This window comes from Ranitomeya variabilis, chromosome 2 (genome assembly GCF_051348905.1).
Source record: "Ranitomeya variabilis isolate aRanVar5 chromosome 2, aRanVar5.hap1, whole genome shotgun sequence".
In the NCBI taxonomy this organism is placed as follows: domain Eukaryota; kingdom Metazoa; phylum Chordata; class Amphibia; order Anura; family Dendrobatidae; genus Ranitomeya; species Ranitomeya variabilis.
In genome coordinates, this window is record NC_135233.1 from 1005186838 (window position 1) to 1005213381 (window position 26544).

At 44.9% G+C, this 26544-nt stretch overlaps 1 protein-coding gene across 1 annotated transcript in view; it reads left to right on the plus strand.

Annotated features, from left to right (window-relative positions):
- LOC143808512 (saxiphilin-like) overlaps positions 1-15822 on the plus strand; it is a 121365-nt gene extending 105543 nt beyond the window's left edge. Inside the window, exons 18-20 of the mRNA XM_077291262.1 lie at positions 11766-11950; positions 15036-15237; positions 15681-15822. Of these exons, the coding sequence (XP_077147377.1) occupies positions 11766-11950; positions 15036-15237; positions 15681-15712 (419 nt within the window). The 3' untranslated portion in view covers positions 15713-15822. The remainder of the gene's footprint in view (positions 1-11765; positions 11951-15035; positions 15238-15680) is intronic.
- Positions 15823-26544: the final 10722 nt, after the last annotated feature.

The following is a 26544-nucleotide window of genomic DNA, read 5'->3' on the forward strand; positions in this document are numbered from 1 at the left end:
CAATTCCCCAACCAGACAGTTATGGAAAACTTTAGCATGTGTGCAAACTTCACAAGCAGATACAAAGTCTCTAATATCATTATGCATGAATAGCCACCAAAACAGCCTAGCAATGGCTTTCTGCTTAGCTTTGACCCCATGATGATCACTCAAGACAAAATCATGAAACTTTTGTAACAGATGCAATCTTAAGTAAACAGGCAAAAATAATTTGGACTCTTAAGCTGCAGAAGGGGCCAAAGACTGGACTTTATGGATCTCCATTTTATGGAGTATGGAGGTTCAGCCTGAATGTGATAAAGAAATAGAATCTGGAGAAAAATAAATACCATCTGGACTGTCTTGTAATTAACTGTTTAGCTGATTCAATATAAGTTAAATTCTTATGATCAGTGACCACAGTTACTTGATGAACCGTCCTCCCCCAAAAAATGCCTGCATTCTTTAAAGGCTAATTACACAGCGAGTAACTCGCAATTCCCAACATCATAATCAGAACACTCGCTACATTCATCAGGAGGGCGTTAAACTAGAAGAAGAGCGGAATAAAAACATTAGACTCAACATGAAGCCAGAAAATATATTGACGAAGGAAATAAGGAGCGGCAAAAAAGACCAAAGACAACATACTCAGAAGTGAGGTAAGAAAATTACTAAAACAATCCACAGGGAGGAGATTGGAACAAAAACAAAATCCTCTAAGCTGCATGCTCGCAAACGCCAGAAGCCTGACAAACAAGATGGAAGAACTAGAAGCAGAAATATCTACAGGTAACTATGACATAGTGGGAATAACCGAGACATGGTTAGATGAAAGCTATGACTGGGCAGTTAACTTACAGGGTTACAGTCTGTTTAGAAAGGATCGTAAAAATCAGAGAGGAGGAGGGGTTTGTCTTTATGTAATGTCTTGTCTAAAGTCCACTTTAAGGGAGGATATTAGCGAAGGGAATGAGGATGTCGAGTCCATATGGGTCGAAATACATGAAGGGAAAAATAGTAACAAAATTCTCATTGGAGCCTGTTACAAACCACCAAATATAACAGAAATCATGGAAAGTCTACTACTAAGGCAGATAGATGAAGCTGCAACCCATAATGAGGTCCTGGTTATGGGGGACTTTAACTACCTGGATCTTAACTGGGAAACAGAGACCTGCGAAACCCATAAAGGCAACAGGTTTCTGCTAATAACCAAGAAAAATTATCTTTCACAATTGGTGCAGAATCCAACCAGAGGAGCAGCACTTTTAGACCTAATACTATCTAATAGACCTGACAGAATAACAAATCTGCAGGTCATCGGGCATCTAGGAAATAGCGACAACAATATTGTACAGTTTCGCTCGTCTTTCGCTAGGGGGACTTGTCAGGGAGTCACAAAAACACTGAACTTTAGGAAGGCAAAGTTTAACCTGCTTAGGCTACCTTCACACATCAGGCTTTTTGTTTCAGGCTAAATCCGGCTAAGATTTCAAAAACGGATCCGACGTAAATTGCGAAAAACTGATGCGCCGGATCCGTTTTTTAGCTGGATCCGGGCTTCTTTAATGCGCATGTTTTGTTTTTTTTTTACTTCCTGGCTCCGGGGGGACTGGGGGGTTAGGGAGAGAGACACCATGATTTGCATGGAAATACTGTGAAAACCTAATCCGGACGCTGGATCATTGTTTCAAACCTCCGTTTCATCTGTTTTTGGCCGATTCCGTCACTGTGTGTTTTTTTCCGCCGGACAAAAAAACGTTGCAGTGGTAGACTTTTTGAACGGATCCAGAAAAAAACATCAGGCACAGTCCGGCGCTAATACAACTCTATGGGAAAAAACAGATCCAGCGTAAAAAAAAAACGGCTCGTTTTTTTTTCAAAAATTGCCGGATTGTGCCTGAAACAAAAAAACCTGATGTGTGAAAGTAGCCTTAGAGATGCTCTTAATCTGGTTGACTGGGACAATGTCCTCAGAAATAAGAATACAGATAATAAATGGGAAATGTTTAAAAACATCCTAAATTGGAACTGTAAGCGGTTTATACCTTGTGGGAATGAAAGGGCAAGAAATACGAAAAACCCAATGTGGCTAAACAAAGAAGTAAGAGGGGCAATTAACAGTAAAAAGAAAGCATTTAAGCTACTAAAGCAGGATGGCACCATTGAAGCTCTAAAAAACTAAAGGGAGAAAAAAACTTTATCTAAAAAACTAATGAAAACTGCCAAAAAGGTAGTGCTGGAGATGCCAAAACTTTAAAGGCAGTCTAATACATATCTTTTGGTCATGCCCTGCAATAGAGAGCTATTGGAAGAGCATTAACAAAACCCTTCAAATCTTAGAGCTGATAAATAGAAATATGTCAGCAGCAGAAAGTTTACTCTCTCTTCCATCTAAAGACTACACCCTCAAAAAACATAACTTAGTTCTGCTACTACTGGGAGTGGCTAAGCTTTTGATACCACTGCCAGTGCCGGACTGGGACTCAAATTCAGCCCTGGCATTTGAAGTTACACAGGCCCACTTGTCACATGGTGACTGTATAATATCTTTGTACACTTGTAGGTTACAAGAAGTGAGGGGAGTGTAACAGGACTATATAACATATAATTACAGCTGTATGCAGCATTACAACTCGGTCCTATTTATTGCTTTTAGTTGCAGTACCAAGAAAAGCCACTACTTTACCTACATAACTGGATCTCGTAGATAATGAAGGGATTGTGGAACCTCATTCTGATGCTCCATAAACTTTGCCTACAGCCACTTTTGGCTCCGCTGCGCAGCACGAGACCCAGTGACTCTGAAGAGCGCTGACATCAGTATCGTCACCGCTCTTCAGATATTCTGGGTCTTGCGCTGAGCTCGGCGACTGTGAAGAGCGGTACTGTTACTACCGTCACCGCTCTTCAGAGTCGCTGGGTCTCGCCAGGTCTGGGCTAGTAATGGGGATGTCTGATAGACACCTCTCCATTACTTACACCAGGGATTGATAGAAGCTGATATTACGCAGCTGACATCAACCCTAAAAATCATTACACATACCAGAATTAAATGCTCTGGTGGCTGGGAAAAGCAGTAGAGTTAGCGCTATTCCCAGGCGCCGGGTGCTAACTACAACTGTCATCATCCTTGCCTGGTCTCCCTGCGAAGCATTTCTGCTGTATTTACATGCGCTGATCTCAGGCCACTAAATGAGTGTGATCGGCAATACTGAAGTCGTTCGCTTGTTTCTCGGCCTCTTTACACCAACTGAGAAAGAATGAAGGGAACAGAACAATCGCAATTAGATCAATCTGTCCCCATACAGTATCATGTTATCAGCAGCACATCTACAGTTTACACTGGCGATGTGCTGCTGACAACAAGGATTTCTGTTCCCACATAAACAATCCAATCACTCGATGAATAGGCAGCATTTTGCTTGTTTAGTATAATACACCCCATAGTCCTCCATATATTATAATGTGCACCTCAGTCCTCCATATAGTATAATGCACTCCTCAGTCCTCCATATAGTATAATATACTCCTCAGTCCTCCATATAGTATAATACACTCCTCAGTCCTCCATATAGTATAATACACTCCTCAGTCCTCCATATAGTATAATGCACTCCTCAGTCATCCATATAGTATAATACACTCCTCAGTCCTCCATATAGTATAATATACTCCTCATAGTCCTCCATATATTAAAATACACTCCTCAGTCCTCCATATAGTATAATGTACTGCCACAGTCCTCCAAATAGTATAATACACTCCCCAGAGTGCACCATATAGTATAAAGCACTGCCATTGTCATCCATGTAGTACAATTCACTTCCCATAGTATAATGCACCCCATAGTTCATCATATAGTATAATGTATTCCCCATAGTCCTCGATACACTATAATGCAGCCCACATATAGTATAATGATGCCACTCCACAGAATATATTGTAGGCCCCTGAGTATAATGTAACCCCTCAGAGAATATAATGCAGCCCCCTCATATAGTATAATGCAGCCCCTGCATATATATGGTAGCCCCCTCATAGAGCATAATGCAGCCCCCCATAGAATATAATGTAGCCCCTCCATAGGATACAATGCAGCCCTCCTCATATAGTATAATGCAGCTCCCCATAGAATATAATGTAGCCCCCTCATAGAGTATGATGCAATCACCCCTCATAGAATATAATACAGCCCCCCATAAAATATAATGTAGCCCCCATAGAATATAATGCAGCCAGCCCCCATAGAATGTAATACAGCCTGACCCCATAGAATGTAATACAGCACAGCCCCCATAGAATGTAGTATAGCACAGCCCCCATATAATGTAATGCAGCACAGCCCCCATAGAATGTAATGCAGCACAACCCCCATAGAATGTAATACAGCCAGCCCCCATAGAATGTAATGGAGCCAGCCCCCATCGAATGTAATGCAGCCTACCCCCATCGAATGTAATGCAGCCAGCCCCCATAGAATGTAATACAGCACAGCCCCCATAGAATGTAATACAGCACAGCCCCATAGAATGTAATACAGCACAGCCCCCATAGACTGTAATGCAGCACAGCCCCCATTGGATGTAATGCAGCCTGACCCCATAGAATGTAATACAGCACAGCCCCCATAGAATGTAATGCAGCCAGCCCCATAGAATGTAATGCAGCCAGCCCCCATAGAATGTAATGCAGCCAGCCCCATAGAATGTAATACAGCCAGCCCCCATAGAATGTAATACAGCCTGACCCCATAGAATGCAATACAGCACAGCTCCCATAGAATGTAATGCAGCACAGCCCCCATAGAATGTAATTACATTCTATGGGGCTGGCTGCATTACATTCTATGGCGGCTGTGCTGCATTACATTCTATGGGGGCTGTACTGCATTACATTCTATGGGGGCTGTGCTGCATTACATTCTATGGGGGCTGTGCTGTATTACATTCTATGGGGGCTGGCTGCATTACATTCTATGGGGGCTGGCTGCATTACATTCTATGGGGGCTGTGCTGCATTACATTCTATGGGGGCTGGCTGTATTACATTCTATGGGGGCTGTGCTGTATTACATTCTATGGGGGCTGTGCTGCATAGAATGTAATGCAGGTATAGTTGAATGCAGGGGGGGCGATCGGGGGGGTAGGGGGGTGTGTGAGTCGGCGCTGGCGGGAGGAGTCGGCCCTGGCGCCGCTGATAGCGGCAGCGGCCCACTCCTGGCACCGGCCCTTCTGGCATTTGCCAGAAGTGCCCGATGGCCAGTCCAGCCCTGAACACTGCACTGAAAGCAACCCTCCCTTCCAACTCTGAATGAATGGGTTAATAAAGTTAACGATATCCAGAAACTAGAAGAGTTATCTAGCTGGGAAACTCATATACACTCCCAATTCCTCAAAATCTGGCAACCTTGGACTAAAAATTCCCAGAGGCTGAGAACTTCCCTTTCACTGCCTGTTATCTGTAATTTTTTCATATTTCCTGCTGCAGTGGCCGAGCCTGACGCCCTTTATACTATGCCTTTCCCATCGTCTCTCTTACATCCTTGTAGCTCCTGCTTCCCATTCTGTCACCCAATGTTGTGATTTAATTTTTCCTGTCTATATACAAGGCCTATAGATACAATCTTCTATGTTACATACTACTAGCTTTGATGGTCCTGCCGTTTTGCCTTCTCATATGATCAGATTTTTGACTCTGCAAAATTCTCTAGCCTAGTTATTTTCGCTACCAACGCCTGTTGTGATTACACTGTTTATACTATCTAATTTGGTTTTTTTTTGTCGACGTTTGACGTAACGCAAATACCTTGAATCGACATTATCATTTGTGTTCGACATGTTGCTTCTTCGGTACTATATTATAACCGTTATCTGTTTAAATGTTTATTGTTAACTTTAAAAAAAATGTTGAAGAAAGAATTGTTTAAAAAAACTGCCAAAAAGGAAACAGAGAAGCACATTATTAAGGAGAGTAAAACTAATCCCAAACTGTTCTTCAACTATATCAATAGTAAAAGAATCATAAGTAAAATTGTAGGCCCCTTAAAAAATTGTGAGGAAAGAATGGTTGTAGATGACGAGGAAAAAGCAAATATATTAAACACCTTCTTCTCTATGGTATTCACTGTGGAAAATAAAATGCTAGGTGAAATGCCGAGATACAAAGAAAACCCTATATTAAGGGTCATCATCAATCTAACCCAAGAAGAGGTGCAAAACCAGCTAAATAAGATTAAAATAGATAAATCTCCGGGTCCGGATAGCATACACCCACGAGTACTAAGAGAACTAAGTAATGTAATAGACAAGCCATTATTTCTTATATTTAGTGACTCTATAGCGACGAGGGTCTGTTTCATAGGACTGGCGCATAGCAAATGTGGTACCAATATTCAAAAAGGGCTCTAAAAGTGAACCTGGAAATTATAGGCCAGAATGTCTAACCTCTATTGGTGGTAAAATATTTGAAGGGTTTATGAGGGATGTTATTCTGAATTATCTCAATGAGAACAACTGTATAACTCCATATCAGCATGGGTTTATGAGGAATTGCTCCTATCAAACCAATCTATTCAGTTTTTGTATAGAGGTAAGCTATAGACTGGACCAAGGTGCATCATTGGATGTGGTATATCTTGACTTTCCAAAGCGTTTGATACCGTGCCGCACAAGAGGTTGGTACACAAAATGAGAGTGCTGGGTCTGGGGGAAAATGTGTGTAAATGGGTAAGTAACTGGTTTAGTGATAGAAAGCAGAGGGTGGTTATAAATGGTATAGTCTCTAACTGGGTCGCTGTGACCAGTGTGGTACCGCAGGGGTCGGTTCGGTGTTGGGACCTATTCTCTTCAACATATTTATTAACCATCTGGTAGAAGGTTTACACAGTAAAATATCAATATCTGCAGATAATACAAAACTATGTAAAGCAGTCAATACAAGAGAAGAGAGTATTCTGCTACAGATAGATCTGGATAAGTTGGAAACTTGGGCCGAGAGGTGGCGGTTTAAAAACGATAAATGTAAGGTTATACACATGGGAAGAAGGAATCAATATTACCATTACACACTGAACGGGAAACCACTGGGTAAATCTGACATGGAGAAGGACTTGGGGATTCTAGTTAATGATAAACTTACCTGGAGCAGCCAGTGCCAGGCAGTGGCTGCCAAGGCAAACAGGATCATGGGGTGCATTAAAAGAGGTCTGGATACACTTAATGAGAGCATTATACTGCCTCTGTCCAAATCCCTAGTTAGACCGCACATGGAGTACTGTGTCCAGTATTGGGCACCGGTGCTCAGGAAGGATATAATGGAACTAGAGCGAGTACAAAGGAGGGCAAAAAAAATAAATAAGATGGGGGAACTACAATACCCAGAGAGATTAGCATAATTAGGATTATTTAGTCTAGAAAAAAGACGACTGAGGAGAAATCTAATAACCATATAAGGGGGCAATATAAATATCTCTCCGAGGATCTGTTTATACCAAGGACTGTGATGGTCACAAGGGGCATTCTCTGCGTCTGGAGGAGAGAAGGTTTTTCCACCAACATAGAAGTGAATTCTTTACTGTTAGGGCAGTGAGAATCTGGAATTTCTTGCCTGAGGAGGTGGTGATGGCGAACTCAGTTGAGGGGTTCAAGAGAGGCCTGGATGTCGTCCTGGAGCATAACAATATTGTATCTTACAGTTATTAGGTTCTTTAGAAGGACGTAGATCTGGGGATTTATTCTGACGGAATATAGGCTGAACTGGATGGACAAATGTCTTTTTTTGACCTTGCTATCTATGTTACTATCATTTCTTTCAGCAGATGAAAATTTTCTAGAGAAAAATGCACATGGCCAAAAATTGGTCAGAGTTTTGGAACCCTGAGATAACAAACCCCATACCCTGACCTCCAAAGCATAAGCCTTCACAATGAACAGTTCTTGGAGATCGGGTTGGATTAGGACTGGAGCACACATGAAGCACTCTTCTTTTCTTAAATGCCCCAATAGTATCTAATGACCAAACCTTAATATTCATCTCTTTACACGTGAAGTCAGTAAGAGGCTTAACAATCTAAGAACCCCCCCCAATAAAGTATCTAGTTTGTAGTTGGTTGAATCCAAACAATTATGGCTTGCACCTTTGCAGGAACCATGTTAAACCCTTCAGCCAATACAATAAACCCCAAGAATGAAATTTGTTTCTCTAATTTAGCAAACAAATAATTCTCTCTTAATTTTCGTAGTACAAGACGGACATGTTCATGGTAAGAATCCAGGTCAGGCAAATAAATTTAAATATCAAGTTAAACAATAAAGTATCTGCCAATGCAATCTAAAAAATATAATTCATAAAGTTTTGAAATAATGGTGCATTGATGGTCCTTTAAGATCAAGTTAAGAAAACCACTTATTCCCCATAAGCTGATTATATAGGTCAGGGGTGAGTGGCAGTGGGTAAGAATTCTTAATCTTGATTTTCTTCAGTTCTCATAAATCGAGACAAGCACACAGACCACCATATTTCTTTTTTTACAAAGAAAAACGCTGCAGCTAGCGGGGAGGAAGAAGGACGGATATGACCTTCCTGTAAACGTTTATTCACATAGTTTTTCATGGCATGAAGTACAGACAAATTGTAATGGCAAATTTAGGTAATTTGGCATTAAGGACAAGATTAATAGCACAATCATAGGGACGATAGAGAGGTAGGATCGTCTCCCTTTTTTCCAAAATCACTTCTCCCAAGTCTTTCAGGTACCCCAACAGACTCTCCAGACTAGCAGAGCATGTTTATACAGAACCAAGACATTTCTTGAACCATTACAGAGCCATGACAATTGAGGCTTGACTTAAAGGTGTTGCCCAGTCTAAAATGATAAGTTTGCAGTTACTCTGTGTGACTGCAGACTTATGAATCAACCAAGGTCATGTGCTGTGCGCAGCGAGGATTAGCCGGTTTCTGAGCCAGGTATGGCAGGTACACATGCGATATGCATACTCCTGGCCAGAACCCTTCTAGTGGGTACAATCTCACTCCATACGCTTGTATAGAGAGAGAGAGGCCATGTCCCCTCTATTGACGCTTCAGTCCAGTCCAGTGGGGGTGACCATCAAGTGGACATGGCCTCACTCAATACAAGTGTATGGAACAAGGCCACGTCCACTAGATGGGCTCTGGCCAGGAGTATGCATAACGCATACGTACCCGCCGGTCCCAGCTCAGAAACTGGTGAATCCTCACAGCGCAGAGTGCGTGCGCTCGGTGGATTTCTAAAGTTTGCAGTCACACAGAGTGAGTGCAAAATTATCAATTTAGAGCGGACAACCCTTCAACAATATCCTTCTTACAACAATCAATAACAGGACTGTGAATAAGCAGCCATGGAAGCCCCAGTTCCAGCCCAGCAGGTATATTATCCAAAACAAAACCGGATATGGATTTTGAGTGAAGTGTTCCTACATGGAGAGTGAACTCCACCATTAACCAGTTTACCAAGATTCTGAAGTAACGGTGTCTTGTCAATCGAGAAAATTTTAATGGGTCTTTCCAAACTAACTGTACCTAATCCTACTTTCAGAGTCAGTTTTGAATCAATAAAATTTGCTGCAGACCCACAGTCAATGAAAGTCAATGCAGATAACACCTGGTGCTTGAAAAATAAAAGCACATTAAGCAGTACATTTCAGAGGAGTAAAAACTTACCTGGAAGTCTGGGTTATTCCCTCGACAATCACCCAAATTCCTGATGGCTTGCTTGAGGGCAGGTTGGACAGTTCATTAAAAAAATGTCCAGCGAGACCACAGTAGAAACAAGGTCCATGATTACATCAACATTTCTTCTCTACAGCATGAGAACAGCCATCTCCAACTTCCATTGGCTCCACGTCAGGAGAATGGACATGCTCACAAGGAATATAAAAAGCATCCTGCTGCTCACAACGCCTCTCACAAATTCTGCAATCCTTCCTTATGGCCTGGATCATGGCCTCCTCCAAATAACAAAGAGGATCATGAAGAACCAGAGCATCCTTGAGATCTTCGGAAAAGCCTATATGGAATTGGCATCTGAATGCCGCATTATTCCACTGAACTTCAGAGAACCATTGCTGGAACTCAGTACTATAGTCCTTAGCAGTGTGACTGTCCTGTATCAGGTTCATGATCTTTGCCTCAGCAACCTGAATTCTGTCTGACTCGTCATAAATTAAACCTGACACATCAAGGAAGGCGTTTACATAAGACCATTTTGGGGCTTGTGTGGACAAAGAAAACTACCAGGTCCTAGGAACTCATCCCCTGACCGGGATCGCAGAATAAAAAAATACCTTACAGCTCTCCCTAAAACTGTTTTCTGTCTCCTGAAAATGTATCTGGAAGAGTCGCTACAGGTTTGGGAGAGACAAACTGCACGCCTGCAGGTACAGACATCGCAGCCACTGCCATTAGCCACGAGTTGGGGGGTACATTCATCAAGTTAGTCAGCTGACCCTTCAACTGGGACTGCGGCGATTCTAGACTTCAATTCTTTTTAATGATCCAGAATCATTTGGGTCAGATTCGCCACCTGATCACAAAGCATATGAATAGAATTCATACTGGTGAAAAACTGTATAACGCCAGTTGTAATGTGATGCAGGCTATCGTCATTTCTCACGGACAAGTCATGAGGCAGAGGAGTCAAGAAATCTGGGGTCAAATACCATGAGAGTATGTCAAGACACAGTGGCAAGATAATAGAGAAAACAGGTCACAGTCCGAGGTCAGAAGTCCAAACTGGTAGTGGAACAAAACAAAGGGATTGGCAAACAAATAGTCAAAAGGCAAGGTCTAAGGTCATGCAGCAAAAGATCAGAATAGCAGAACAGACAAGCACAAAGCACGCACACCACAAAGCAAAGCAATGACTGGCAATGGTCTGACCATTACCAACCAGCTAGATAGCCAGGCAATCACCCAGAAAGGTGACACCTAGAGGAAGCCCAACAGACATGGCCTGATTGGGTTGCTTGGCACTCCTAAATTAGCATGTGGATAGTCAACACTCCTCAGTCCTTGATTGGGAGGCTGGGCAATCCCATACGCAATACTGACAGCCCTGCACACCTCTGCCATCTCTTCGGTGGCAGAGCTGTCACTCACTGTGTTCTTAAGACACAGTAGGATATATTTAAAAAGTTTAAAATGTTTAGTTACTCCTTACCAGTGCAGTTACGTGCCCCGTAACAGCATAACCACATGTTGCTCTAACAGTGGTTTCTACAGGTTTTATTACTTGCACTTATATTTTTGAATGATACATGAAGAAAGCATCTGAACAAGAAGTTACATTTTTTTCAAACATTTAATTTAAGCTACGTTTCCATGATCAGGAAATAGCTGCGCTTTAGAAAGCATCCAAAGCGCAGCGTTCTAATCACACAGGTAAATCCACATGTTTTCAGGGAACAATGCGGAATTTACCGCATCCAACACATTCAATTGTGGAAATTTCTGATGCTGAGACTAGCATCTCCGCAACAGAAATTAACGAGCTGCGGTTTGTGAACTTGCACCTTGGGTGAGTTTACGCTGCGTCAAATAGAAGCACAGTGGGCGTGGGATTTCTATAAATCCCATCCACTCTGTTTGTATTGTAGTACACAGCGATTTGGACACAGCGCACTTCCAAAACTCTGATGTTCCTGAAAGTGGGCATGTACCCTAAGACTGAATATGACTAATATGGGTGATTATTTCTGTGAATTACTGGATAATGTTTACAAATGATGTTATTTGTTCTCCAGGTAAAAATCCAGAACTTTGGGCAAAGGATTTAAAATCCACAGATTTTGAGTTGTTATGTCCTGATGGATCTCGTGCTCCTGTTAGTGACTACAAAAAATGCCACCTTTTAGGAATCTCTCCTCAATCTATTTTTACCAGGCCGGAGAGTCTCAGAGATGTTGTACGAATTACACTCAATCAGCAAGTAAGTGTCTGATACCACACTAGACAAGTTGCTGAGCCAATAAATGCAAAAATGCATTTCATCTCAGTCAGTGAAAAGTTGTGTATTTTGTACTTTGTTATACACATGAGTTTTTCTATAGAATATACATTGTAGCATTATATAATATATTTATATTAATATTTCAGTTTTATAGGCTGTGCTCTGTTGGTACAATAGATTGTGTAGTTATAAATCAGAAGCCCCTTTGAATCAGTGCAAATTTGTAACAGGGACCCAACTTACCATGTGCCACTGAGAATACTAATGTCTACTTATGTAGCAGAGGGTCTTTAGTTCACCTCTGGCACCTTGACCTAGATGTGACTGCAACCTCTACACCCTCTATGCTTATACAGCTGTATAGATTGTTCTGTATTATGATGATGTTAAAGTGTGATGTGTATATTAAAGGGGTTGTCGATTACTTAGATATTACAATATTCTGCATTTTTATTGTACTCTAATATCACAATTATACATTATTATTATATACAGTCAAGGACAGAAGCTTTGAGTCGTAAGGACCAATAAACCTGGGACCTAGCTTAGCAGAAGGAACCTTAAGACGAATGTTCCTGGTAGACAACCACACTTTATCTACCTACCAGAAATATTGGTCCTACAGACCGTCGCTTATCCGCAAAAAGTTTGTTTGCCCTGAGCCTCCCCAATGTTCTTCTGGACCTCCCGCCACACCTCCTTGCACCGCCGTATCAGCCCCTGGACATCCTGAATCCAGCCTAGAACATTCACCAAAGTGGGGGTGAAAACCATAGTTACAGAAGTATGGAGATGTGCCCGTGGACTGGTTAATCCGATTGTTAAATGCAAACTCAGCCACGGGCAACGAAGAACACCAATCATCCTGCTGAGATGTAGCAAGACACCTCAAAATCTGTTCAAGTGACTGATTGGTCCTCTCTGTCTGACCGTTGGTCTCAGGATGGTAAGCAGAGGAGAAGGTCAAGCAAACACCCAATCTTTTACAAAATGTCCTCCAAAATTTGGACACAAATTGTACCCCTCTATCAGAAACAACATTCAAAGGCACACGATGCAGCCGTACGACATGCTCAACAAACAGCTTAGATAATGTTTCAGCATCAGGCAATCCCGCCAGAGGTACAAAATTGTTTACTGAATCTGTCAACAACTACACAGATTACAGTTTTGCCAATAGAAGGAGGGAGGTCAGTGATAAAATCTATGGACAAATGAGTCAAAGGTCTATCCGGAATTGGCAATGGCACCAATTCCCCGGCCGGCCGGTTATGGGAGCTCTTATCATGGGCACAGGTATCACAAGCAGACACAAATCAAGAGTTACAAGAGTCAGGTTCACACGCCGAAGGCAGAGCTACAGCTGACACCACCAGCAGGATGCCTGGGAGCTAAATAGCAAACCTGAGCCCAGAATGAGGCAAAGCAAAGTTAACCCCTTGACATGATCCGCCCGGAAAAAGAGCAGACTAAATCCTGGAATGGATCATGACATAAATGTTGGCTTTCACAAAGTTTGCTGCTTTAGATTTTATAATTGCAATTTGTATTAACTCTAGCTTGTTATGAAAAGTGATCAGATGAATTGCAGTCATTTTTTTCCATTTAAAATAACTTAATCACAAATAACCCTTTTCTACAGAATTTCAGCTCTTCGACAAAATGTCCTGCTCATATCATTTCACTGATCTTCTCATTAGCTAAGGCCAAAGTGCTAACAAGGACAAGGCAGCTGATATTACTCTGTCTTGTAAACTGAATTATAAGAACAGACTGGTTGCTTTAAAAGGAGGCTTGTGCTTGAAATCACTGTTTATGTTAGTCATGGTTACCTTCAAGGAAAAATGTGCAGTATAGTGAGAAGGCAGCTTGGTGAGATGGTAGCTTGGCTCACAGCTTGGTGAAAAGGCAACAACTGTTGGCACAATTATTAGAAAATGGAATAAACACAAGATGACTGTCCATCTTCCTCGGTCTGGGGCTCCATACAAGGTCTCACCTCGAGGACTAAGGTTGATACTGGGAAAGGTCAGTAGTCAGCCCTGAACTACATGTGAAGACCTTGTCAATGACCTGAAGAGAGCTGTGACCACAGTCTCAAAGATAACCATTAGTAACACACTACGTCATTATGGATTAAAATCCAGCAGGGCACTCAAGGTCTTCCTGCTCAGGCCAGCATGTCTCCAGGCCCGTTTGAAGTTTGCAAATGACCATGTGGATGATCCAGAGGGGGAATGGTAGACCTGAACACAATAGAAAATCTTTGGAAGGAGCTGAAACTCAATGTTGCCCAGTGACAGCCCCGAAGCCTGAAAGATCTGGAGAAAATCTCTATGGGGTATTAACTAAAATCCCTGCTTCAGTGTGAGCAAACTTGGCCAAGAGATACAGGAAACATCTGACCTCTGTAATTGCAAAGATTTCTGTACCAAATATTAAAAGGAATCTGTCACCTCATTTTGCCGCTATAAACTGCGGCCACCGCAATTAGGGGCTTATCTACAGCATTCTGTAATGGTGTAGATAAGCCCCCGATGTAACCTGAAAGATAAGAAAAACAAGTTAGATTATACTCACCCAGGGGCGGTCCCGGTTCAGTCCCGATGGGCGTCACAGGTCCGGGTCCGGCATCTCCCATCTTCATGCGATGACGTCCTCTTCCTTACTTCTGTTGCAGCTCCTGCGCAGGCGTACTGATTTGTCCTGATTTGTCAATTGGCGTTGGTCAGTGTAGAGGGGGTCAACCTTCTCTTTTTGCTCAAGCTGAGTACCCGCTAAAAGCTCAGTCTTCCAGCTCTCAGTCCCTTTATATCTGATCCGCCCCCATCAGTCAGGTGTACAGGTCTGTTCCAGTCAGGAAGTCTTTCCCCCGGCAACAATGGTGACAGCCCCAGCAGTTCCGACCTGGATACACAAGAGGGACCACAAACCCGGTCCATCTTCCTACATAATATATCCAGTGTAGGTGCCTGTTGTTGCATTTTTACTTTCCTATTGATGCATTAGTTAAATGTGGTAATATTCTTATATCCTTCAAATCTCAACATTTTCTTCTATTTAGTCTCTCTATGGACGGAAAGGATTTCAGAAGGACATATTTCAGTTGTTTTCTTCAAGTCACGGCCAAAACCTCCTCTTCAGTGATCGCACACAATGCTTGGTTGAGTTTGACCGGATGCTGGATAGAGATATTATGGATGATGTACTCAGCAAACCCTTTTACAAACTTTTGTACAAAGATAACAACTGCTTACCCAACTCAGGTACATATTGTGATTAATCATCTTTTCAATTACAAAATGTAGTCTTTGAAAATTTGATAAATCATTTGCTTTATTATTTGTCAAATATTTTCTCAAATGCCATGATAGAATGTACAAAATTTGGTCAATATGTATTTCTACAAATATACGATTATAAGATCTGAACTGCCATTTTGGGACATGATGAATTTACACTTCTTGGTAAAAAATGGAAACAACTGGGGACCTCACTGTTCCAATAATCTTTGTGGTATATATAATTTATATGGGCAGTTGAAAGGGCTAATGGAGCGACGGGTCAGTAAGATCCATCAGGATCAGTCAGAACCCATAAATCATCAGTACTGCGAAGACACTGGACACAAATGGAAGGTCTCATGTTTCTATTAGAGCAGATGTGAATGTTTAATATAAAATAATTTTCCCTCTTTTTGTATCTACAGCGTTGGCCTCTGCTTGCTCGTTCCACCAGTGAGAAGATACAGGACATTTGGTCATCGTCCTGCCACCATTCTACAACTATAAGTTGTTTTTATTGCCTTATGTTACAAATTCCAGTGTTTCAAATAAAGAATTTGAATCTACCAAGTGTTTTTATTTCTTTATAGAGCACATAATTCTTATGAACACATTGATAAGGGTGACTTGCTACAAAACAATATTTTTCATATTAAATCCATTAAATTTGCTTACTGGAAAAAGAAAAAAAAAACAACAGGCCATATTTACTATTGGTGCTGCAAAAGAATTCTGGCATAAGTTGGGCCTTTTTTTGGGTCAGTTCAACGTACAGTCACCAAATTGATATGAATTAGTGAAAAAAAATAGGATGCATACCCTCACTAGGCAAATATGTCTTTATAATAGGGTACGGATTAATTAAGTATAAAAATGCACCAGATTCATTACTGGTGTGCACGCTTTAAGCTGAAGTTATTGCCTAAAGTTAGTGCATCTTTTCGGCCTTCAGTCACTAATAAGCAATGATAGAGGTGGTGGAGAAGGCAATGATGGGGTGGTGGAAAGGGCAATGATGGGGTGGTGGGGGAGGAGGCAATGATAGAGATGGTGAAATGGGCAATGATGGGGTGGTGGGGAGAAAGCAATGATAGAGGTGGAAAGGGCAATTATGGGAGTGGTGGGGGAGAGAGCAATGATAGAGGTGGTGGAAAGGGCAGCTCACTTGCACACATACACACGCTCACACACATGCATTCTCTAACACACACATGCATACATACATACTCACACACACATGCCCACACACACATATACAGTACATACATACTGACACACATACATACTCACACACATGCATACTCGCACACATACTCACACACACACATATACATACATAGTTACATAGTTACACAGATACACACATACATACTCACATAAAGACTCACACACATACAGTTGTGGCCAAAAGTATTGACACCTGCAATTCTCTCAGATAATACTCAGTTTCTTCCTGAAAATGATTGCAATCACAAATTCTTTGGTATTATTATCTTCATTTAATTTGTCTTAAATGAAAAAAAACACAAAAGAGAATGAAGCAAAAAGCAAAACATTGGTCATTTCACACAAAACTCCAAAAATGGGCAGACAAAAGTATTGTCACCCTCAGCCTAATACTTGGTTGCACAACCTTTAGCCAAAATAACTGCGACCACCCGCTTCCGGTAACCATCAATGAGTTTCTTACAATGCTCTGCTGGAATTTTAGACCATTCTTCTTTGGCAAACTGCTCCAGGTCCCTGATATTTGAAGGGTGCCTTCTCCAAACTGCCATTTTTAGATCTCTCAACAGGTGTTCTATGGGATTCAGGTCTGGACTCATTGCTGGCCACCTTAGAAGTCTCCAGTGCTTTCTCTCAAACCACTTTCTAGTGCTTTTTGAAGTGTGTTTTGGGTCATTGTCCTGCTGGAAGACCCATGACCTCTGAGGGAGACCCAGCTTTTTCACACTGGGCCCTTCATTATGCTGCAAAATTTGTTGGTAGTCTTCAGACTTCATAATGCCATGCACACGGTCAAGCAGTCCAGTGCCAGAGGCCGCAAAGCAACCCCAAAACATCAGGGAACCTCCGCCATGTTTGACTGTAGGGACCGTGTTCTTTTCTTTGAATGCCTCTTTTTTTTCTCCTGTAAACTCCATGTTGATGCCTTTGCCCAAAAAGCTCTACTTTTGTCTCATCTGACCAGAGAACATTCTTCCAAAACAAACGTTTTAGGCTTTTTCAGGTAAGTTTTGGCAAACTCCAGCCTGGCTTTTTTATGTCTCGGGGTAAGAAGTGGGGTCTTCCTGGGTCTCCTACCATACAGTCCCTTTTCATTCAGACGCTGATGGATAGTACGGGTTGACACTGTTGTACCCTCGGACTGCAGGGCAGCTTGAACTTGTTTGGATGTTAGTCGAGGTTCTTTATCCAACATCCACACAATCTTGCGTTGAAATCTCTTGTCAATTTTTCTTTTCCGTCCACATCTAGGGAGGTTAGCCACAGTGATATGGGCTTTAAACTTCTTGATGACACTGCGCACAGTAGACACAGGAACATTCAGGTCTTTGGAGATGGACTTGTAGCCTTGAGATTGCTCATGCTTCCTCACAATTTGGTTTCTCAAGTCCTCAGACAGTTCTTTGGTCTTCTTTCTTTTCTCCATGCTCAATGTGGTACACACAAGGACACAGGACAGAGGTTGAGTCAACTTTAATTCATGTCAACTGGCTGCAAGTGTGATTTAGTTATTGCCAACACCTGTTAGGTGCCACAGGTAAGTTACAGGTGCTGTTAATTATACAAATTAGAGAAGCATCACATGATTTTTCGAACAGTGCCAATACTTTTGTCCACCCCCTTTTTTATGTTTGGTGTGGAATTATATCCAATTTGGCTTTCAGACAATTCTTTTTGTGTTTTTTCATTTAAGACAAATTAAATGAAGATAATAAGAACAAATAATTTGTGTTTGCAATCATTTTCAGGAAGAAACTGAGTATTATCTGACAGAATTGCAGGGGTGTCAATATTTTTGGCCACAACTGTATTGCCTGTGTGGTGTAAATCTAAGAATCTGTATATACAGCTCTGGCAAAAATTAAGAGACCACTGCAAAGTGTTCAGTTTGTCTGATTTTTCTCTTTATAGGTATATTTTTGAGTAAAATGTAAATTGTTCTTTTATTCTATAAACTTCTGACAACATGTGTCCGAATTTCCAAGCAATAAATTTTGGGTTTTTTTCTGAAAAGGAAAAATGGTCCAAATTTAAAAAAAACAGTGCTTTCAGACCTCAAATAATGCAAAAAACAAACAAGTTCATAATCATTTAGAAACAACAATACTAATGTTTTAACTCAGGAAGAGTTCAGAAATCAATATTTTGTGGAATAACCATGATTTTTAATCACAGCTTTCATGCGTCTTGGCATGCTTTCCACCAGTCTTTCACACTGCTTCTGGTGCAAAAATGTAAGCAGTTCTTCTTTGTTTGATGGCTTGTGACTATCCATCATCCTCTTTATTACAATCCAGAGGTTTTCAATGGGGTTCAGGTCTGGAGATTGATGTGGTGGTCTCTTAATTTTTGCCAGATCTGTATGCTCTGCGCAATACCACTCCTCCTGTCCAGATGGGGGCCGGAACAAAGCGCAGCTGGGAGGAGGCCCCCCATGACTGCTTTGAGCCGGCGGGCTTTTTTAAATGATGCTACGGCTGGGGATAGGAGAAGGGAAAAGGGGGAGGGGTTTTAGAAGGGGAGTTAGTAGGGAAAGTGCGGGAAAACCGCCATTCCCTACCTGAATCCAGAAGAAGGAAGAAGTCCAGGATGGCGTCGGCGGAGTCCATGCTGGCCCAGCTCCGGGAGATGGCCAGATCGAGAAGAGGGGGCTGGCTTGAGGCCCAGCTGTCCTCCATCATTGGTTCCGCAGGAGGATCCAGGCAGAGTTTACGGGGCAGGAGGACCAGGCCCCCAGAGAGACTATCTCCGGATCTCCCGGCGCGTGGCAGGCGCAGGCTCCGGAGCCCCTCCAGGGACCCTGCGGGCGGTGAGTCCAGCGGCGCTGCCTCCCCCGGCCGCTCCCGCACCGGCAGGAATCCCAGCACCCGGCCTGCACGCGCCGGGCGTCGGACTCAGGACACCGCCGCTGCTGCTGGGAGCGCCGGACCGGAAGTGCGGCCTGCGCGATCCAGGCAGAGCGCAGCCGCAGCTTCCTCCGCTCCTGGCAGGTCCCCAGATAACAGCGGGCGTGCGGCCGCCGGTCCTCCAGCTACATCCGGTGTCCCAGCGTACAGGGGCAGGGCGGCCGGCGCTTCCCCTGCCCCCGCTTCACCTGCCCCCACCAGATCCACAGGGCCCAGGGGGCGAGCGGCGGCAAGGAGAGGGAGAGCAGCGCGGACAGGAAGAGCAGCCCAGCCAGGCAGAGCGACGCAGCCAGGAGGAGCAGCAGGAGGAACAACAAGTCCAGGAGGAGCAGCACGGCCGGGACGAGCAGCGGCAGGAACAGTCAGGAATTCGGCCCCTTTACCTGCGGCAGGCACCCACAGTCCATCACCTCTCAGGGTGCCTGCTGGGATGTCCACAAGGAGTGCGCAGGCGGCGGACGGTCAACGGTCAGGAGATCTTCTGCGTCCCGCCTATATGCAACGGCGCAGCGGAGGGAGAGTTGCAGGCAGCAGTGTCGAGCTGCCTGCGAGGGAGCAAAGATCGTTACTCGATCGGGCGGGCTCGCCCGGGTTGGAACGCGGGGATCGGTCACGGTCGCCCAGGAGATCTCAGGAACATAGAGCAGCGTTTACCCGTTACCCATCGGGCGGTGAGGTGGCGGGGGATACTGTCGGCGGACGGAGGAGTGGATCGATACAGCAGCTACAGCACGCTCGGGTCCCCCCTGGTGACGAGGAGGCCAGGGGCGCGGGCCTGGGGCAGAGAGGGCTAACGGCGCAGCAGTTCCAGTACGCTCGGGTCCCCCCTGGTGACGAGGAGGCCAGGGGCGCGGGCCTGGGGCAGAGAGGGCTAACGGCGCAGCAGTTCCAGCACGCTCGGGTCCCCCCTGGTGACGAGGAGGCCAGGGGCGCGGGCCTGGGGCATCAACGCGGCGACGAGAGGTTGGAGTCCAGCGGTGATAGTCGCGTGAGGTCGGAGCGCCAGGGATCCGGAGGTCCGGCTGGCGGGGACACAGCACCCGCGCAGCCTTGTGAGTATGCCTCTATGTCTGGTTTGTCGCCCGCAGGGGCCGGGTTGCAGGAAAGTAGGAGCGGTCGGGTGGCGGTGTGTGAGGAACGGCAGAGGAGTGGGCCGATTGTGGCTGAGGTGCCAGGTATGCAGGACTTATTGCAGGGTATGTCGCAGATTTTGCGTAGATTAGAGGGAGGGTCGGCGGCTGGGGTTGCCGCATCGCCGGTTGAGGCGTGGTTGTCTGGTCGAGGGGTGGAACCCCAGGCAAGTTGTGGTTTGTTAAGCCCTGGTCAGGCAGTGGAGGTTGCATCGTCAGGTGTATCAGTTTCGGTTCAGACGGAGAAGGATAAAGGCGATACGGTCAAATTAGATGACAGAGCCAGAGGGGAAGTTTATGTGTGCTTTGAAGGGCCGTTGGGAGCGCATTTAAAAAAGGAGGTGAAGGAGAAGATTTGGAGAGACGAGTATGTGGAAATTTTTTCCCTGCTTCCTTTGGAAAAGTTTAACTTGGATAAAGGAAAAAAAGACGATAGCAAAAAGGAGGAAGAAGAAAAGCGGAGGTGGCGGTTAATTCCGCAGACGTTTTTGAACTGGTTGCAGGCATTTGCAATATTGGCGAGTGTAGTGGGGGAGAAGGCGCCTGAGAATTGCTCGGGTTTGTTTTGCTATTTAGACTCGATTGGGGAGGCGCATCGTACATATGGCGGTCAGACGTGGCTGCGGTATGATGAGCAGTTCAGGCAGCGTAAGGCGGTAAGGCCGGAAATTAGGTGGGACCAGAAGGATATAGGCCTTTGGCTGAAGGTTATGGCCCCAGCCAGACATGGGCAGTCCTTTCATGGGTCCGGGGGTGGTGGCAGCCAGCAGTCGGGACACGGAAGCAGTAGTCAGGGTGCACAGGGAGCAAAGGAGAAGTCTGGAACCTGCTGGCAGTTTAACGACGGGCAGTGTAAATACGGTAACACCTGTAAATTTAAGCATGTGTGTTCCCACTGTAATGGAAGTTCACACGGGGCTTCCAAGTGTTTCAGGAAGGGAAAAGGAAAGCCAGCTTTGGGTGCCGGTCAAGGGGGAGAGCCCGGTGAGGCTTCACGAGATGGCCCCCTTTCTAAATAGGTACCCCGATCAGTTGAAGGCGGGTATTATTTTTGATGGTTTTGCGGATGGTTTTAGGATTCCTCCCCCGAGTCACGAGGTTCCTTTTTCGATTAAGAATTTGCGGTCGGCAATGTTGCATGCCGAGGTTGTTGATGTTAAACTGAAGAAAGAAGTGGAGTTGGGAAGGATGTCGGGGCCGTTTTTAAACCCGCCGATTGAGGGTTTGGTGGTTTCCCCGTTGGGGGTGGTGCCTAAGAAAGAGCCGAATAAATTTCGGCTGATTCAACATTTGTCGTATCCAAAGGGTCGGTCGGTAAATGATGGCATCGCCCAAGAGCTGTGCTCTGTTGAGTATACATCATTTGATGCAGCGGTGCTGTGGGTGAGAAGGCATGGCCCTGGGGCCCTGTTGGCAAAGACGGATATTGAATCGGCCTTCCGTTTGCTTCCGGTGCACCCGGACAGCGTTCCGTTGTTAGGTTGTTTTTGGAATGGTGGTTACTATTTGGACAGATGTTTGCCAATGGGCTGCGCCATTTCTTGTTCCTTGTTTGAGACGTTTAGTACTTTTCTGGAGTGGGTGGTTAGGGACGTGGCGGGAGTTCAGTCGGTTATCCATTATTTGGATGATTTTTTGTTTATCGGGCCGCCTGATTCCGCGGTATGCCGTAATACGTTAACGGCTATGTTTTGGGTTGCAGAGCTTTTTGGAGTTCCATTAGCGGCAGATAAGACGGAAGGTCCTGCTACGGTGTTGAGTTTTTTGGGAATTTTAATTGACTCCGAGAGAATGGAGTGTCGGTTGCCGGAGGATAAGCTGGCCCTGCTGCAGCAGGAGGTTGATAGAGCTAGAAAGAGGAAGAAGCTGACTTTGAAAGAGTTGCAGTCTCTTTTGGGTAGATTGAATTTTGCATGTCGGATCATACCCATGGGCAGGATATTTTGTCGCAGGTTGTCGGTCGCGACGGCAGGTGTGAAAGAGCCGCACCATTTTATTCGTCTGAGCAAGGAACACAAAGACGATTTGCTAGTGTGGCAACGTTTCCTGTGTAACTACAACGGGCGGTCGTTGATTCAGCAGGAGGTCTTAACAAACTTTGATTGCGAGATATATACGGATGCAGCTGGTTCGGCTGGTTACGGGGCCTATTGCGGTGGTCGTTGGTGTGCCGGACGGTGGCCGGGCCAGTGGAGGGAGTTGGGCCTTACAAAAAACCTGGTCTTGTTGGAATTGTTCCCTATCGTGGTTGCGGTTTCCATTTGGGGGGAAATGTTTGCTAACAGGAGGATTCGTTTTCATTGCGACAACATGAGCGTCGTGTCAGTGATGAACAGTTTGTCGGCCTCATCTCCCCCGGTGATTAAGTTGGTGAGGGAGTTGGTTTTTCGGTGCTTAGAGCTGAATGCTTGTATTTCGGCAGTGCATGTGCCGGGTGTGCAGAACTCAATAGCAGATGCATTGTCTCGTTTCCAGTGGGACCGTTTTCGGGAATTGGCGCCGGATGCGGAAATCTCGGGAGAGGAATGCCCTTTGCATCTTTGGAGCGTGATTATGGACGAGCGGGCCGGTTGATTCAGGAGTCTGTTACGAGTCAAACATGGGCATCATACGAAGCATCTTGGCGAGTATGGCAAAGTTGGGTGTCGGTGTGGGGCCAGTTGGTGTCTGACGAAGATAGAATGTTGGCAGTGTTATTTTTGATAGGGAAGGCGGCCGAAGAAGGTTGGTCGATTTCGAAGGTAAATAAATTTGTTGCTGGATTGGCTTTTGCTTTTAAGTTACAGGGGTTGGTGGACGCGACGAAACATTTTTTGGTCAGACAGGCACTTAGGGGTTTTAGGAGAGGTACTCAGACGATTGACCGTCGCCGCCCCATTTCGTTTAGCCTTTTAGAACGGTTGGGTGGGGTTTTGGAGATTATTTGTGGTTCGAGTTTTGAGTTGGCGTTGTTTCGTCTCGCCTTTTCATTAGCATTTTTTGGGGCTATGCGCGTTGGGGAGCTGGTGTCAACGTCCAAAGTTAGAGCAGGGGGTTTGTTGGCGGAGGATGTAGAAGTATGGACGGGGGGTGTCGTTTTTTGGATTCGGCGTTCGAAGACCGACCAACTTGGGAGAGGAAAACGTGTGGTGCTGGGGAGGGTTAACGGGTCTCTGATGTGCCCTAGAGGTTGTCTGGAAGCGTACTGGCAGTTATGGTCGGGCAGATCCGGCCCTTTGTTGTGTCACGCAGAGGGGTCCTTTTTGTCACGCTTTCAGTTCATTGCAGTGTTAAGAAGGGGCTTGCGGGAGTTGGGCCTTTCTCCAGATTTGTTTCGGTCGCATTCTTTTCGTATCGGGGCGGCATCAGAAGCTGATAGTTTGGGTTTGGGCGCGGAGGACATTTGTAGGATTGGCAGGTGGACTTCCAATCGTTACTTGAGTTACATCCGTCATTAATTTAGTGGTGTGGTTATGATTTTGGTATTTGACCTCAGTGTTTTTTCTTCATGCTTCTTGTTGCAGGTGTGTCCCTTTACTTAGCCTGGATCTTCGGACATTCGTTCGTTCATTGGGGGGCGCTGCGGGCCGAGGTCAGGCCGGACGGTAGGCAACTGGGGTTTAGTAGGCGTCAGGTTGTCATTCGGTGGTTGGGGTATAGGGGGATGGTGTGGTGCAGGGCCCTTCCTGAATTTTCCAAGGCGGTTCGTTTAGACAGGCAACCTGACATTTTAATTGTGCATTTGGGGGGGAACGACTTGGGCGCGCGGCCTGTCAGGGAGTTGATTAGGGACATACGGTTTGATTTGTTGAGGTTGCAGGTATCATTTCCTGGGGTGTTGATTGTGTGGTCGGACATTGTGCCTAGGAAACGGTGGAGGGGGGCTAGATCTTTGAAGGGTATTAATAGGGCTAGGGTCAAGTTGAATAGGGCAATAGCAGGTTTTGTTTCCAGGAACGGGGGGATTAGCGTTAGACATTTTGAATTGGAGTCGGGGCTTGGTAACTACTGGTTGGAAGACGGAGTCCACTTAAACGCGATTGGGATTGATTTGTGGACTTTAGCATTGCAAGAAGGAGTTGAACGGGCGTTGGTGGCGTTGGGGCACTCACGAGCCTGAGGTGGTCAGGGCTGTTCGTGTGTGGTGGGGGGGTGGGGGTTCTTGGAGTTGACGCTGATTGGTTGGGGGAAGGAATTGGAGCATAATTGCAGGCAATTTAAAATGTGGTGGGGTTGGATCTGGCATTTTGGTATGGGCTCTGGACGGGGTTTTACCCTGGGAGCTGTTGGTGGTTTTTTCTCTTCCCGGAACGGGATGTACGGTGCCCTCGAGCTGGTTTTCACGGCTGAGGGTAATATGGTGGTCGATCTTATATTGTGGGGTTTTTGCCAGATCTTTTTAGCTCCAAGAACCCTCCCCTCGAATTTATACTGTTGTATTTATGTTATGTTAATTTTATTAATAAAGTTGGCCGCTGTGGCCAAAATATCCAAAAAAGAATAATTGGTTATGTTTTATTTAAGTAAAGGTTGGGTCAGTGGGCAGTTTTTGGTGGTTAGGTTACATACGGAGGAAAAGACCGTACTCGGCATACGCGGTCAAGATGGGGGCCGGAACAAAGCGCAGCTGGGAGGAGGCCCCCCATGACTGCTTTGAGCCGGCGGGCTTTTTTAAATGATGCTACGGCTGGGGATAGGAGAAGGGAAAAGGGGGAGGGGTTTTAGAAGGGGAGTTAGTAGGGAAAGTGCGGGAAAACCGCCATTCCCTACCTGAATCCAGAAGAAGGAAGACCCACCCACCCTCCCTTGTAGGCTTGTGCTTGGGGTTTTTGTTTAACGAGGGGGGGGGGGGGGGAATTGTGGGGCAGAGTTTTTATATATTGATATGGCACGGGATGTTATATAAAAAAAAAAAAAAAAAAGTGTTTGGGTTTACACTTGGTATGCGGGTTTTTGGTCATTGTTTGCATTTTATTCATTTATTGTCACAGTGGCGGTGGGGGGGTGGGGGTTCTTGGAGTTGACGCTGATTGGTTGGGGGAAGGAATTGGAGCATAATTGCAGGCAATTTAAAATGTGGTGGGGTTGGATCTGGCATTTTGGTATGGGCTCTGGACGGGGTTTTACCCTGGGAGCTGTTGGTGGTTTTTTCTCTTCCCGGAACGGGATGTACGGTGCCCTCGAGCTGGTTTTCACGGCTGAGGGTAATATGGTGGTCGATCTTATATTGTGGGGTTTTTGCCAGATCTTTTTAGCTCCAAGAACCCTCCCCTCGAATTTATACTGTTGTATTTATGTTATGTTAATTTTATTAATAAAGTTGGCCGCTGTGGCCAAAATATCCAAAAAAGAATAATTGGTTATGTTTTATTTAAGTAAAGGTTGGGTCAGTGGGCAGTTTTTGGTGGTTAGGTTACATACGGAGGAAAAGACCGTACTCGGCATACGCGGTCATGTACATATCCATTGCACAGTACCACTTCTCCTGTCCTGTGTATATACACTGCACAGTACCACTTCTGTCCTGTATATATACACTGCATGGTACCACTCGTCCTGTCCTGTATATATAAATGCACAGTACCACTTCTCCTCTCCTGCACATGCACACCAACTCATTCCTATTCATTTTGGAGCTGTACATTATTCTCCCCTCTCCAATTTGTCTTGAATGCTGCAGCCAGGATCATATTCCTCATCAACCGTTACACTGATACCTCTACCTTGTGCCAGTCATTACACTGGTTAGGTTACCTATCCACTCCAGAATTCAGTATAAACTTATTACCCTCACACACAAAGCAGTCCATGGCTCAGGACCACCCTAGATCTCCTCCCTCGTCTCAGTCTACCACTCTACCCGTGACCCCCATTCTGCTAAAGAGCTGAGGTTAACATCCTCAATAATCAGAACCTCCCACTCCTGTCTCCAAGACTTTTCATGTGCTGCCCCAATTTTTTGGAATGCATTACCCAGGTTAATTCGATTAATCCCCAAAGCCCACAGTTTTAAGTGTGCACTAAAAACACATTTCTTCCGACTGGAC